At 42.8% G+C, this 16753-nt stretch overlaps 1 protein-coding gene across 1 annotated transcript in view; it reads left to right on the top strand.

The window, feature by feature from the left end:
• The window catches only part of FNDC1 (fibronectin type III domain containing 1), a 377977-nt gene extending 365122 nt beyond the window's left edge, over positions 1 to 12855 (top strand). Inside the window, exon 20 of the mRNA XM_073627992.1 lies at positions 6498 to 12855. Within this exon, the coding sequence (XP_073484093.1) occupies positions 6498 to 6613 (116 nt within the window). The 3' untranslated portion in view covers positions 6614 to 12855. The remainder of the gene's footprint in view (positions 1 to 6497) is intronic.
• The last annotated feature ends 3898 nt before the right edge of the window (positions 12856 to 16753 follow it).

Raw genomic sequence — 16753 nt, 5'->3', positions numbered from 1 at the left:
TGCTTTGGGATCCCCCCAAAACACCTTGTCCCCGTGTTGATGGGGACAAGGGTCTCATCCCCGCTTACCTTGCCTGAAGGTTGTGGAGGTCTGCGGGCGGGGGGCTTATCGGACTCTGGAAGTCCCCTTTAACCACTTCCCGCCCGCCCTATAGCGGATTGACGTCCGGGAAGTGGTTCTGTTATCCTGACTGGACGTCATATGACGTCCAGCAGGATAACATGCCACAGCGCGCCCCCGGGGGCGCGCATCGCGGCGATCGGTGGAGCGGTGTGTCAGTCTGACACACCGCTACACTGATCTTGGTAAAAAGCCTCCGGCGGAGGCTCTTTACCACGTCATCAGCCGTGTCCAATCACGGCTGATCACGCTGTCAATAGGAAGAGCCGTTGATCGGCTCTTCCTCACTCGCGTCTGACAGACGCAAGTAGAGGAGAGCCGATCGGCAGCTCTCCTGGCAGGGGGGTCTGCGCTGATTGTTTATAAACAATCAGCGCAGCCCCCCCGCAGATCACCACACTGGACCACCAGGGATCGCCACTAGGACCACCAGGGAAGGGGCAACATGTGGATGGCCAGGTATGTACCCCATGGCCATCCACATGTGCCCAGTGTGCCAAATCTGTGCCAATCAGTGCCCACAAATGGGCACTGATTGACACAATTATGTTGCAGTGATGCCCAGCAATGCCACCCTTAGGGGCATCACTGCAAATAAGCAATGCCATCAGTGCCACCCATCAGTGTCCATTCATGCCACCTGTCAGTGCCCATCTGTGCCCATCAGTGCCCATCTATCAGTGCCCATCTGTGCCCATCTGTGCCAACTATCAGTGCCACCCATAAGTAACCATCAATGCCACCTACGAGTGCCCATCAATGCCACCTATGAGTGCCCATCCGTGCCACCTATGAGTGCCCATCAGTGCCGCATACCAGTGCCACCTATCAGTGCCCATCAGTGCCACCTATCAGTGCCCATCATCAGTGCCTGTCAGTGCCACCTCATCAGTGCCACCTCATCAGTGCCACCTCATCGGTGCCACCTCATCTGTGCCCATCAGTGCCGCCGTATCAGTGCCCATCAGTGCAGCCATATCAGTGCCCGTCATTGAAGAAGAAAACGTATTTATTTACAAAAAGTTTTAACAGAAACAAAGAAAAACGTGTTTTTTTTCAAAATTTTCAGTCTTTTTTTATTTGTTGCGCAAAAAATAAAAACCGCAGAGGTGATCAAATACCACCAAAAGAAAGTTCTATTTGTGGGAACAAAATGATAAAAAATTTGTTTGGGTAAAGTGTAGCATGACTGCGCAATTGTCATTCAAATTGCGACAGCGCTGAAAGCTGAAAATTGGTCTGGGCGGGAAGGTGTCTAAGTGCCTGGTATTGAAGTGGTTAATAACCCATGGGAGGCTCCCACTGACTGAAGCCTCTTCGCGATGACAGCTGTTATATAGCTGAGGGTGGGGCCACCCAGTGATGTAAATGGATGACCCCGCCCCCTTCTGACGTTATGTGGCATGGTAAACAGTCTCTGTCAGAGACTCTTTACCTAGATCGGAGTTGCGGTGTGTCAGACTGACACACCGCAACAATGATCGCTGTGATGATCAGTGGCTTGATATCCTGGCGAAGACATATGACGTCCAGTCAGGATATCGCAACCACTTTGCAGACTTCATATTGCTATATGATGGGTGGTAAGTGGTTAAATATCGTGCCTGGCGGGGTCTCCTCAGTATGGCTGTAAAGTAGTGCATCTTTCCCATGTTTATAACAGTACCACAGCAAAATGAAATTTCTAAAGGGAAGATGTAATTTAAAACTGCTCGCGGCTGTAATGTATTGTTGGATCCCAGCAATAAAGATAAAAATCATTGAAAAAAACGGTATGGGTTCCCCCTAGTCCATTACCAGGCTTTTTGGGTCTGGTATGGATATTAAGGGGAACCCCGCACCCAAGTTAAAAAAAAAATTGCGTGGGGCCCCCCAAAATCCATACCAGGCCCTTCAGGTCTGGTATGGATATTAAGGGGAACCCTGCGCTAAAATAAAAAAATGGCATAGGATTTCCCCCAAAATCCATACCAGAACCTCATCCAAGCGTGCAACCTGGCGAGAGAGCGCCCCCCCCTTCTGAACCATACCAGGCCACATGCCCTCAACATGGGTAGGATGCTTTGGGATCCCCCCAAAACACCTTGTCCCCGTGTTGATGGGGACAAGGGTCTCATCCCCGCTTACCTTGCCTGAAGGTTGTGGAGGTCTGCGGGCGGGGGGCTTATCGGACTCTGGAAGTCCCCTTTAACCACTTCCCGCCCGCCCTATAGCGGATTGACGTCCGGGAAGTGGTTCTGTTATCCTGACTGGACGTCATATGACGTCCAGCAGGATAACATGCCGCAGCGCGCCCCCGGGGGCGCGCATCGCGGCGATCGGTGGAGCGGTGTGTCAGTCTGACACACCGCTACACTGATCTTGGTAAAAAGCCTCCGGCGGAGGCTCTTTACCACGTCATCAGCCGTGTCCAATCACGGCTGATCACGCTGTCAATAGGAAGAGCCGTTGATCAGCTCTTCCTCACTCGCGTCTGACAGACGCAAGTAGAGGAGAGCCGATCGGCAGCTCTCCTGGCAGGGGGGTCTGCGCTGATTGTTTATAAACAATCAGCGCAGCCCCCCCGCAGATCACCACACTGGACCACCAGGGATCGCCACTAGGACCACCAGGGAAGGGGCAACATGTGGATGGCCAGGTATGTACCCCATGGCCATCCACATGTGCCCAGTGTGCCAAATCTGTGCCAATCAGTGCCCACAAATGGGCACTGATTGACACAATTATGTTGCAGTGATGCCCAGCAATGCCACCCTTAGGGGCATCACTGCAAATAAGCAATGCCATCAGTGCCACCCATCAGTGTCCATTCATGCCACCTGTCAGTGCCCATCTGTGCCCATCAGTGCCCATCTGTGCCCATCTGTGCCCATCTGTGCCAACTATCAGTGCCACCCATAAGTAACCATCAATGCCACCTACGAGTGCCCATCAATGCCACCTATGAGTGCCCATCCGTGCCACCTATGAGTGCCCATCAGTGCCGCATACCAGTGCCACCTATCAGTGCCCATCAGTGCCACCTATCAGTGCCCATCATCAGTGCCTGTCAGTGCCACCTCATCAGTGCCACCTCATCGGTGCCACCTCATCTGTGCCCATCAGTGCCGCCGTATCAGTGCCCATCAGTGCAGCCATATCAGTGCCCGTCATTGAAGAAGAAAACGTATTTATTTACAAAAAGTTTTAACAGAAACAAAGAAAAACGTGTTTTTTTTCAAAATTTTCAGTCTTTTTTTATTTGTTGCGCAAAAAATAAAAACCGCAGAGGTGATCAAATACCACCAAAAGAAAGTTCTATTTGTGGGAACAAAATGATAAAAAATTTGTTTGGGTAAAGTGTAGCATGACTGCGCAATTGTCATTCAAATTGCGACAGCGCTGAAAGCTGAAAATTGGTCTGGGCGGGAAGGTGTCTAAGTGCCTGGTATTGAAGTGGTTAATAACCCATGGGAGGCTCCCACTGACTGAAGCCTCTTCGCGATGACAGCTGTTATATAGCTGAGGGTGGGGCCACCCAGTGATGTAAATGGATGACCCCGCCCCCTTCTGACGTTATGTGGCATCAAGTAACTTAAGAGGGGTGGTGGGGTCACCCGTTTACGTCACCGGGTGGCCCCGCCCTCAGCTATATAACAGCTGTTATCATGAAGAGGCCTCAGTCAGTGGGAGGCTCCCATGGAGGCAGAGTTTCTTCATTTTTTTTTTCTTATTGGGTCGTCAGACACTGTGGTCGAAGATGAATGGACATTGCGGGTCAGTTTTTTTTTTGTCTTTTTTTAACCACTTAGGGACCGATCTCTTTTTGAGATTTGTTGTTTACAAGTTAAAAACATTTTTTTTCTGCTAGAAAATTACTTAGAATCCCCAAACATTAAATTTTTTTTTTTAACACCCTAGAGAATAAAATGGCGGTCATTGCAATACTTTCTGTCACACAGTATTTGCGCAGGCGAAGTTTAAAAAATTCTACAGGTTGCATGTTTTGAGTTACAGAGGAGGTCTAGGGCTAGAATTATTGCTCATGGCGGTACCTCACATATGTGATTTGAACACCGTTTTCATATACAGGCGCTACTCACGTATGCATTCGCTTCTGCGCGCAAGCTTGGCAGGACAGGGTGCATTTAAAAAAAAAAAACATTTTTTCTTATTTAATTTACCTTTTACTTTTTACTTTTTTTCATTGTTCTTTAGAAAAAAAAATTTTGTCACTTTTCCCTCGTAATAGAAAAAAGTATGACAGGACCTCTTAAATATGAGATCTGGGGTCAAAAAAACCTCAGATCTCATATTTACACTAAAATGCAATAAAAAAAAAAAAAAATTGTCATTTAAAAAAAAATTAAAAAATTAAAAAAAATGGCCCTTTAAAAGCTATGGGCAGAAATAACGTTTTGACGTCGCTTCCGCCCTGCAATGGTATGGAGAGGGGGGCTTCCCCTCACTCATCTCCATACCAAGGAAGGAGCAACATCTGATCGCCTCCTCTGATGCCGAAGGCTCCGGTAAGCGGCGGAGGGTACCAGAGCACAGCGGGAGGAGGGGAACCTCTCCTGCCACAGATAAAAGTGATCTTGCGGCAAATCTGCCACAGAGACCACTTTTATCTGAAAGCGGACCGCCGGCCAGCTAGCTACTGCCATAACAACAATGTTTCTCTTCAAAGTTCAGACGTATATCGGAGTCCGGCAGTCCGTAAGTGGTTAATAAAGGACTTGTCCCAAATTGTCTACTGTCATTTTTAACATTTTGACACTTTTTTTGGTGAATGTGTAGGGGTACAATGTACCCGATACCCATTCACATAGGGGGGGGATCTGGGGGTCCCCTTGTTAAAGGGGGCTTCCAGATTCCGATAAGCCCCTCGCCCGCAGACCCCCACAACCACTGGGCAAGGGTTGTGGGGATGAGCTCCTTGTCCTCATCAACATGGGGACAAGGAGCTTTGGGGGACTACTCCATCTCACCCTCCCCATGTTGAGGGCATGTGGCCTGGTACAGTTCAGGAGGGGGGTGCTCTCTCGCCCCCCCCTTTTCCTGCGGCCTGCCAGGTTGCATGCTCGGATAAGGGTCTGGTATGGATTTTGGAGTGGCCTCTAAGCCACTTTTAAAAAAATTTTGGCTCGGGGTTCCCCTTAAAATCCATACCAGACCCGAAGGGCCTGGTATGGATTTTGGGGGACCCCAACACCATTTTTTTATTAGGGCGCAGGGTTTCCCTTAATATCCATATCAGACCCAAAGGGCCTGGTAATGGACTGGGGGGGGACCCATGCCGCTTTTTAAAATGAATTTTATCTATATTGTCGGGACCCAACAATACATTACAGAGGCAAGCAGTTTTAAATGACTTTTTTTCCTTTAGAAATGTTAATTTCCTGTGGTACTGTTATAAACACAGGGAAAATGCGCTACTTCACAGGCATACCAAGGACACCCCCCAGGCACCTTATTTAAAGGAATATTTAATTTTTATTATTTCATTTTAAGCATTTTTAAAATCGCTGCTCCTGAAAAAAACTGACGTTTTTAAAACTTTTTTTTGCATTGATACATGTCCCCTGGGGCAAGACCCAGGTCCCGAAACACTTTTTATGGCAATAACTTGCATATAAGCCTTTAAAAGTAGCACTTTTGATTTTTCGTGTTTGTGTTCCATAGACTGTAACGGTGTTCGAGTGTTCGTACAAATTTTTTGCCTGTTCTTAAGTTCTGGTGCGAACCAAACCGGGGGGGTGTTCGGATGATCCCTAGTGCCTAGTGAAGAGCTTGTTCCTGCTGGTTCTTTTAATGAAGGAAGAATATTATTTCACATCACAGTGTGTGCCATTCCTGTTGCTGGTACAATTGATTGCTTTGGTGGAGATGAGACAAGCCAGTACCTGAGATGTGATTTTGGAGTGTGGAGCCTAATCTCAGCTTGGGTGGCATGTAAAAAATATTTGATATTTTTCTAGAGTACGAAAAGGAAATAAATGTTTCTTCTGACAATTGCTGATTGTAAAACTAAAAAATAAGATTATCTGTTTGATAAAACTAAAAAAAAAAAAATACATGAATTTAATTTTTGATTATGTGTAACTCCTCAGTGATGAACCTCAGAAGAGAATATGTTCTCTGTAGTGTAATTGTGTGTGTTTTGTTGTGGTACTTCTTAATAGCATTAGTAAACATGCTGGGGTTGATTTTACTAAAGGCAAATAGGTTGTTCAATTTCCAAGGGAAGTTGCACTTTGCACAAAAATGCTGCTTTTAATGTTTCTTGTACATGATTGCTCCCTTGCAAATTTACCAGCCTGTCTGCCCTCTGTTTTGCTAAATTAGAATGCTATGTGTGTATATTTGTGATCTAACATAACAAATATATTTTGCAGGTTATTATCGCCAATACACTCAGGAGCCTGTAATGTTTGGCCAAATAGGTTTTGGAACGCCTCATAATTATGTTGGTTGGTATGAATGTGGTGTGCCCATACCTGGAAAGTGGTAGTGGTTTTACCAAGAAGCTGGTGCTGTTTCATGGATATATTATACAATAGTGTTTTAAAGAACTATGCTGAAAGAAAAGGACAGAAAACCTTGACAGATCTTCAAGCATCAAGACCAAAAGACTATAAACACTGTGTGAAACTGAAATGTGGTGCTGCTTTTTAAATTGTCTGAGAAGCACAAGTGGAACCCTGCTTTTGTGATTAATGGAGCGGCCTGGATAGAGCCCATTTACCTTGAATCCCCCTTCAATCAGAGTACAAACTTTGTGTAATCATATAACTTGCAAGAACTGCCTAAGCTTGCTGTGCGTGCTTACTTGTGAGTTAAATCTTGTTTTTTAAATGGAAGTCTTTATCGTTCACCAGTGGCAGACCACTCTGCGCTTCAGAGTTACATGTTGCAATCACGCTTATATTATTAGTAATCATCCAATATAGAAGAATCTACTTTTGAACAAGCACTCACTGGGCTATTCCTAAGGACAGTCTGAATTTGTTGTCTTATATTGTTGTCTTATCCTGAATTCATACTTGTATGCACTATCTAAAATGGAAAGAAATGGTTAAGATTCAGAGGTTTTTTTTTCGAGTTTACATATTTTTGACACCTTTGCACTTATAATGCGATTCCTGTTTATTCCAGGGCACACTTAGTAGAATGACCTTCACAGAGCCAAACTGAAAAGACACATTGGGACAGGAACACATTGAGGTTCGTTCACTAAATGTAAACTGACTGCGCACTTTGCGAGTGTAGTTGCACGCATTTTCCCCAGAGCTTGTGAATGTGGCGAAGCTCTGCTGATTTCCATCATCTAATCATGTGCAAGCATAAATGCATTTTTTTTTATATTTCCCTTGCACCTGATTGGATGTTCTTTTCAAAGTGAGGCTTTACTACAGTCACAGAGGGAGTCCTAAAACTGTAAGTAAGAAAACCCATATCTAAATTTAGGCAGTTATCTTTTGTGTTAAGTAGAACTATCATTCTATCAAGTATGCCCTGGAAACTATTGGTTTTAAAATGCTACAATGCATTTACAAGCAAAGTGAATTAAAGTGTCCATATCAGCTTAATCTGCCTTCCTTGAGAAACCTTCTAAGCTCATGGCTAGGAATGAGAAAATCTACCTAGGTTCTGTTAGCAAACAGGTTCATGATTTCTACTTGCAGTTACTAAATAAACCTTGCAGCAAACCCCATTGAAGTTGACGGGGGAAAATTTTGTTATTCTGATTGTTCTGAAATTCTGGCCATTTCCAGGGCTAATAAGCAAGCTATTGACAAACAAAATGCATGGGAAACTTGGCACTGCTATGGGAAAACTTTGTGAATCCCAGGAATTCTCAGTTAACTCATAATAGTTACAATCCTGGACCTCATCCTTACCCATTGCTAAGAAACTGTTGGCCACTGAAGATTACTTTTGTGTAAGCCATAGAAGCAATTCTCATTCATCAGGCCCACCTATATCACCAAAGCACTAGCTCACACACATAGGAAATGATTTCAGAATACAGTCTGAGAATGATACACATTTTTGTACACAAACTTAAGTTGTGAATTTCTAGTAGCAGAGAACTTGCAAGTTAAAAGTAACCAGGTGCCTCGCTGGAACCTGGGCAAGTAAAAAAGGCCAAATTGGAACTTAAATTGTTGCACTAAAAGGTAAAGTGGTATTTTAACCAGTAGTTTTGAGAGCAACAGAGACTTTGTGTTTAAGTGTTTCACAGTCATCAGTCTATCCACCCTCAACAAATGTGGCATTACATCATGTTTGATTAATAACTGTTTAAAACCTGAGATCTATATTTTAAAATGCATGGTAAAGGCTCACTGTATAGTAACATCATTCAGTTTTTATCTACAATCTAGAAAGCCTAACAGTGTTGTCAGTGGTGGCTGGTGGTATACTTTTTTTTTGGGGGGGTGGCAAACAATGCACCCACAGCCACTCCCCCCGGTTGGTCAGGTCACCTGCACCCTCCCAGTCGGTTACCAGCCCTGCACCTACCCCATCTATGGTGTGGGCAGCGCTTCCCTCCAGGCGATGGGCAGCGGCTTCCCCTGCATCTCCTCAGCATCATGGTGGCCGTGCCTCTCCTCCCTCCTCCTCCTAGGCCAGTGATGGCGGACCTTGGCACCCCAGATGTTTTGGAACTACATTTCCCATGATGCTCATGCACTCTGCAGTGTAGTTGAGCATCATGGGAAATGTAGTTCCAAAACATCTGGGGTGCCAAAGTTCGCCATCACTGTCCTAGGCCAAAAGGATTCTCCTTTCGGCCAATTGGGAAATGGGTCTTAGGACCCGCTTCCTGAAGGGCCGGGAGCAGAATCAGTGTGACAATAGCGAATATTCATTCACTATTGTCACACAACTAGGTGGGCTCGGGCGCAGTGCTCTGCGCCCCAAGCCCATTCTTTCTTGAAGCCTATAAGAGCCTCTGCTTCAAAAAAAAAACCTCTTTGGAATCCATGCATCCAGTGCCCCACATGTAGATTAGGGGGCCGGACGCATGGATGGGGGGGCAGTGCCCCTGCGCCCTGCATTACGGGCTGCCACTGGGTGTTGTATAAAGATACAGTATAAAATAACTGATTCTTGAAGCTGGAATAAAACATTTATCTTTGTGTATCTAATTAAGACAGCTATTGGAATTAACATTCCAATATAACTTTAAGCCATAAGTCTCATAAGAAAGTGTGCTTTTCTGCTATTTATATTTTTGAAATAATATACTATATGACAAGTCAGCAACATATAATTATTAAAAACATTTTTTTATTAGATTTCAAACTGGATTTGAAATCAGTTTGGTTAATATATAGGGCAAATAAATGACACCAAGTAATGTATAACCCCAAGTGCTAATTTGTTATCTTTTCATGAGAAAATAATGTACAATGGATAAGTAGGCTAGTTAATTTGTTGAGAAATTATTTTCTGAGCTAGTTGAAGGGCTATGCATAATTTTATCCCACTGAAAATTGCATTCTAACAGCTTTGGATATACTTTGCAAAGAGAATGACTTAGGTAATAGCCATTTTTAAAGGTACTATAATATAGCTTCTTATGCACTAATCTAAGCCATATGTGCCTTAGTTTTTTAATGTACCATCTGTGACTGTTCTCTTGTTCAATATCTTTTTGATAAACATTTCTATGCACCGCTACAGTGTTTGTTTTCAGTAGTAGAGATTGTCTTGTGTTAGGTTGATCCTGTAGCATATTTTAACAAAGCACTCAGAACTACTATTAAAAAAGCACTGTATTAATTATAGGAAGCTTACCACATTTTAATGGTAATGGTTTTACTAAGCCCTTAGTTTAAATAAGCTAAATACATTCTAGGTGCTGTAAAACAGAAGGTGTGTAAAATCTTTCACTTTATTTTCTTCAGAAAGCTGCCACAGTTGAAAAGCCAATCCACTGTTAGCATGTTGTAGTAACACAGATAGCAAGCAATTGTGCTGCAAGTTTGAAAATGACTTGCTAAGCTATTGCTAGACTTGCCAGGCTTCACAATTTTGTTGCACAATTGCAGCAAGTCCGCATTGCATGACTCCAGATCAACTTTCTGTGCAAATATTCTGCAAGTCTCCTGCAAGTTTTGATTTCAGCTATGTTGTGCAATAGTCATCCCACCACCGGGGTCACTGTGGCTGAATTTTCATGCTGTAGACTTGCAGAGCTCTTGCTGTAGACTCACCACTGCAACTTTGCTCTTGCTAGAGATTCGCCACACAAATTTGCTACAAATTGGAAAAGTGTCAACTAGAACTTGTGCTCCAAGTGTTCTACTTACAGTTCAACACTGTCACAAATTTGTGGCACGTTATCCTTGCTATCTGGGAAAGGACCTTCGCTCTCTGTATGGAAGCAATTTTTTCTCTACAGAGGTTTGACATACCCCTGTAAATCAGAGCTGGAGTTCTCTAATTAGCAGGGTGCATGAGGTCTTGCTCATTGCAGAGCTATACTGTAGGTCTGACTCAGCAGGGGCTGCATCAGACCTATGCACAGAGACCACTGTTTCCACACAAAGAATAAGGGCTCTTATTTACAGTATGCTGTGAAAGGCTGTGATTGCTTTTTAAAAAAAAGAAAATCAACTGCAAGACCTTAAAACCCTTTGTTTTGATACTCCTGGAATGTATTTAACTAATTTAATCTGAAAGTTCAGTTGGAGTTTAAGTGGTGCAGACTGTGTTGAAAGACACATAAAAGTCTATAAATTGTTTTTAATATAAATAGGCTGTAAAACATATTCCATGTTCAGATGATGGTGTATAAGTAATACGCATACCCCGTGCTTATTTTATATCTTGTGGATATAAATGAGTCTAGTATGAGGATAGTAATAATATAGTTATAATAGGTATAGGATATTATATATGGCATTGTACCCCCTATTGGCTAATTACAATGATTTTATGATGCACAGAAGAGTACAGCCATCATATAAAAATGCTTAAATGGGTTGAGATCACAGAACTGGTTAACATCTGTGTAATCATGTTTATTTATTTAACAATATTATTTGAGGAGCAATTAAAACTAGAGTGAAATTTGAACAGTTGCCAATGGCAACTAATCAAAACCTTTTATGCATGTAAAGATTATTCCTGAACTTGTGTTGGTAAGTGGGAATATTTTGAATAATAGTAATTTAACCATTACAATATTAGGCAATGTTAGAAGTTGAGATTGTTTAGATATCATATTAGGTATCTAGATATCATCTAGGTATTTACATATCATATTCAAGAATAGCCTTAGGCAAACTCTGGGAACAATGCGAAAACTGTCTAACATCCTTAAGCAGGATATACGTGGTAAGTTTTTTTTTCTGTTTAACCAGCGAATTTCATAAAAAAAACAAAAAACTCACAGATCTCTGCATCTACGCAAACGATGTGGATGCAGGGATCTCCCAAGCAGCGCTATTGTTTTCTGACAATGGGGACTCCCCCCTTCAGAATACACAGATCAGCATTGCAGCCATTGACTGCAATTGCTGGTTAAATACTGGTTTTCCAGGATGACAGTCTGACAAAAGATGGTTGTTGGACTGACTTCTGTTGAACAGACAGCAGCACACACAAAATGTCTGGTTCCTGCTGAAAAGGCCAATTTTTGTGCCACGTATACCAACCTTTAGGATGGCCATAAAAGAACAAACTATATCCGGTTTCTGATGAACCGGCCCAAATTTTTACTTTAGATGGCCTTGTCAGTACCCTCCTGCTCAACAATTTTCAAATTGTGAAGGATCTATGCAGATGCAGATGAGTCATTATTTTTGTTTTTTGGCAGTTACAGCTGCTGGCTCCCTGGGGCTGATCGACAGAAATAAATGTATAAGTGTATGGCCAGCTTTACTCCAGAAGTTAGCATTAGTCCAGTAGAAATCTAAGGGTATTTTTTATGCCTAGACAGAGGGATGAGCACAGGTTCCACATGTGCATGGCATGGAACTTATTGGAATAGGTAAGAGTTAGTTACACAGTGCACACATGCCACATTCTCTCCATCTTAGTGAAGTTGTAATGCAAGATTGCCAGATTACATATAGCTATAACTAGTGGAGTTGTTAAAAACCTCTAGAGTAATGGCTAGAACATGTCCTACAAATGTGCTTTGAACGTATGCATCTTCAAAACCAGGCTAGAATGTATTCACCTCTTACCCAATAATGTCATTTTCACTGGTTGCATTTTTTTAGACAACAACCAACAATACCATGCCATCAAAGATAAACTTCCTGTTGAATACATAATGAGAAAAAGGTTCACATGCACATGGAGAATGCTAAATAGCAGGAGCACATCAATTTTAAAATGAAGCAGCAGGCAGCGTTAACTGTGTTATTACAGAGCTTGTTGTCATATCAGAAAGGATTAAATTAATGTGAAGGACAAGGAAAGGGAAAAAAAAAAAACTTTATATTCTAGGAATTAAAGGCTTACCCTCCTCCAAATGCATATTTCTTTACTCAGATTAGTTGTCAAGAGATAGCAAATTATTAGAACCCTCCTCTGTACTTTGTAACAGCTTATCTTGGTGCTACGTAGACTCCTCTAAAGTTGATTGACATGGTGCTATAGCTTGTATTGAAAAATGCTGATTTTATAAGTATCCAGTCTGTGTTCAGGGATTAGACAGCCCAGTTCAGTTATGTGCACAATAATGTTTGTTCTTTTTAATTATTTGAAATAAATATATGTCATATGAAATGACTTTGTCAGTATTCTGTATTTGCATTATCTTAAGATAACAGATGCTATATAACTGTTATGCCCCGTACACACTGTCGGATTTTCCGACGGAAACTGTGTGATAGGACCTTGTTGTCGGAAATTCCGACCGTGTGTAGGCTCCATCACACATTTTCCATCGGATTTTCCGACACACAAAGTTTGAGAGCAGACTATAAAATTTTCCGACAACAAAATCTGTTGTCGGAATTTCCGATCGTGTGTACACAAATCCGACGCACAAAGTGCCACGCATGCTCAGAATAAATAAAGAGATTAAAGCTATTGGCTACTGCCCCGTTTATAGTCCCGACGTACGTGTTTTATGTCACCACGTTCAGAATGATCGTATTTTCCGACAACTTTGTGTGACCGTGTGTATGCAGGACAAGTTTGAGCCAACATCCGTCGGAAAAAATCCTAGGATTTTGTTGTCGGAATGTCCGATCAATGTCCGACCGTGTGTACGTGGCATAACAGTTAAAAAAAGGGTGATTCCTGAAAAGTGTTACCTGAAATGTCAAGATTTGGTTGAAATGCAAATAATAAATGCAAGGCATTTAGTGCTCACCATAAAATTAATTTTATGAAGTTCATTAAAGCTCCATGTTGGGATACAGTTATCCTCCCTCCCCTCCTTTCAACCAGCCTCTAACTAATCACTATACTAAAAAAAAGATAATAACTCTGTCTAAAAGCATTTTATACTTACCTGTAGCCATGGTCACTTAATGTTCCAGCACCAAGCCTTATCCTCTTCTATTTGCTACCTGCCTGGGTCCTTCTTTTGGTATCCATGTCACTGGCTGCAAGATATTGACACTTCCTATTGGATGGCCAGCAGTAGGGTCCCATCAAGATCAAGTCTGAGTTTAGTGTAGGGGTCCGTCGCAGCTCTGGACTAGTGATTCCTCCATCTGGAAGCAGTGGCAGTGTAGGTCCTGGAGGAAGGTGAGTATAGCTGGCTTTACAAGGTAAGAAAACCACTACGCCTGTCAATGTTAGGAATGTGTTCACCTTCAGGTGGCACTGTGGCTCCCAGACATATAGGTTGCAGTTCCAGTGTCCACCAGCGGGTGTTTCTCAGCAGCCAGAAGCTCATGGAAATCAGTCATCACCTAAAGCTCATTCCAGAAAGAATATTTAAGCTCTGCCTGTGTTACTCCTCTTTGCCTTGGTGTTTGTCCATGTGCCTCTGACCCGTGTTCCTGAATTCTGATCATGAATCCTGATCCTGTTCCTGGTCCTGGTCCTGACCCTGCAGCTGATCCTTTACCTGCCTGCTTGTACCTTCTCCCGTTTACCCTTTCCCTGTCCTGGCTTGCTGCCTGCTCCTTCTGCCTGATCTCCCGTGTATGACCCTGGCTCTGACACCAACTACGTTTTTCATATCCTGCTAGCTGTATATATTTGGTTTGGGCAGTTGTTCATTGTTTGTTTACTCACTTATTGGATTCTCTGGTTTGATTTATGCAGCTCTGGTTTATTGGAGGCGCGTTAATATTTTGTTAACCACGTATACTTAATAAATTACATTATTTCACATTATACGTCTGCCTGGTGTTCTCTGTGTAAGCCCACACATTTCAGGTCACACCTGTTTTACAGGATACCAGCACTCAGTATCCTAACAGTCAGGATTCATTAAAGGAGGAGGATGAGAGGGAGAAATGGTAGGAAGATAGATTTTGCACAGAGTAAGGCTTTATGAGACACACAATTCAGTTATTCAGAGACAATTGGGTTATACTTCTGTTTTCAGGAGGGATTGGACACTGGTAAACAAAAAGTAATTGGCCAGCCAGGTACAGTGCATCTGGAAAGTATTCACAGCGCTTCACTTTTTCTACATTTTGTTATGTTACAGCCTTATTCCAAAATGGATTAAATTCATTATTTTCCTCAAATTTCTACAAACAATACCCCATAATGACAACGTGAAAGAAACAATGGGCAGAGAAGATTTGAGGCAACTTTGGACTTTCATGGTAAGGTAAAGACTCACAAAAAGTTATTTTAAAAAAAAATATATACATTTATGAAGACCATTGTTTCTCGAACTGATAGAACAACGGTACATTATTGTATTGTATTGTATTGTATTTGATCAGTAGTGATAATCAACAACATGAAAGAGTTTGTTTGAAAGCTTTGAAAATTTATTAAAAATAAGAAACAAAAAATCACATGTACATACATTATCTGACAAAAGTGAGCATACCCCTCACATTTTCGTAAACAACACTGAAGAAATTACACTTTCCTACAAAAGTAGTGAGTGTACAGCTTGTATAACAGTGTAAATTTGCTGTCCACTCAAAATAACTCAATGCTAGGGATGAGCTTCGCGTTCGAGTCGAACCCATGTTCGACTCGAACATCGGCTGTTCGATCGTTCGCCGAATTGCGAACGATATGGGCCATTCGTGCCAAATTCGTGTGGCGCGCCACGGCCCATAATTCACTGCAGCATCGCAGTGCATTGCTGGCTGATGATTGGCCAAGCATGCACTATGACCCGCATGCTTGGCCAATCACAGCACTGTCAGTAGAGAGAGCTGTAATTGGCCAAAGCCAGGGTGGCTTTGGCCAATTATGGCTCAGGGGGTTTAGAACACGCCCCACACTATATAAGGCCGCCTACACGGCGGCCCTGTGTAGTGTGTTCCAGCGTGCTTAGAGAGAGAGAGAGAGACAGTGTCATTTCATTTGAGTTAGCTAGATTAGGCAGGACAGTCAGTGAGTTAGCTGCACTTACAGTGTATTGTGTATATATATATGCATCCCAGGTGTTGTATATATATATGTATATATATATACACTGTATTCAGTTTAGCTAGATCCGTTCCTGTTACCTTCCTACTGACAGGCAGGCTTGTCTTGTTACAGTATTTACAGCTACCTGAAGAAAATTGCTGGTGTTCTTTTGATCCTATTAGTACCACAGTCAGGCAGCTAGACCATTTAGAGTTAGTGTAGTGCGTCTCCCTCACAGTGTTCAGTTAAAGCTACAAGTTAGTTTAGTGTGACCTCGGCACAGTGTTCAGCTAAAGCTACAAGTTAGGGTAGTGCGTCCTCCTCACAGTGTTCAGTTAAAGCTACAAGTTAGTTTAGTGTGACCTCGGCACAGTGTTCAGCTAAAGCTACAAGTTAGGGTAGTGCATCCTCCTCACAGTGTTCAGCTAAAGCTACAAGTTAGTGTAATGCGTCCTCCTCACAGTGTTCAGCTAAAACTACAAGTTAGTGTAGTGCGACCTCTGCACAGTGTTCAGCTAAAGCTACAAGTTAGTGTAGTGCGTCCTCCTCACAATGTTCAGCTAAAACTACAAATTAGTGTAGTGCGACCTCTGCACAGTGTTCAGCTAAAGTTACAAGTTAGTGTAGTGCGTCCTCCTCACAGTGTTCAGCTAAAGCTACAAGTTAATGTAGTGCGTCCTCCTCACAGTGTTCAGTTAAAGCTGCAAGTTAGTTTAGTGTGACCTCTGCACAGTGTTCAGCTAAAGCTACAAGTTAGGGTAGTGCGTCCTCTGAACAGTGTTCAGCTAAAGCTACAAGTTAGTTTAGTGTGACCTCTGCACAGTGTTCAGCTAAAGCTACAAGTTAGGGTAGTGCGTCCTCCTCACAGTGTTCAGCTAAAGCTACAAGTTGGTGTAGTGCATCCTCCTCACAGTGTTCAGCTAAAACTACAAGTTAGTGTAGTGCGACCTCTGCACAGTGTTCAGCTAAAGCTACAAGTTAGTGTAGTGTGTCCTCTGAACAGTGTTCAGCTAAAACTACAAGTTAGTGTAGTGCAACCTCTGCACAGTGTTCAGCTAAAGCTACAAGTTAGTGTAATGCGTCCTCTGAACAGTGTTTAGCTAAAACTACAAGTTAGTGT

The sequence above is a fragment of the Aquarana catesbeiana genome, linkage group LG04 (genome assembly GCF_042186555.1).
Source record: "Aquarana catesbeiana isolate 2022-GZ linkage group LG04, ASM4218655v1, whole genome shotgun sequence".
Classification (NCBI taxonomy): Eukaryota; Metazoa; Chordata; class Amphibia; order Anura; family Ranidae; genus Aquarana; species Aquarana catesbeiana.
The sequence above is the reverse complement of the archived record's forward strand: the minus strand, read 5'-3'. Positions and strand labels throughout refer to the sequence as shown.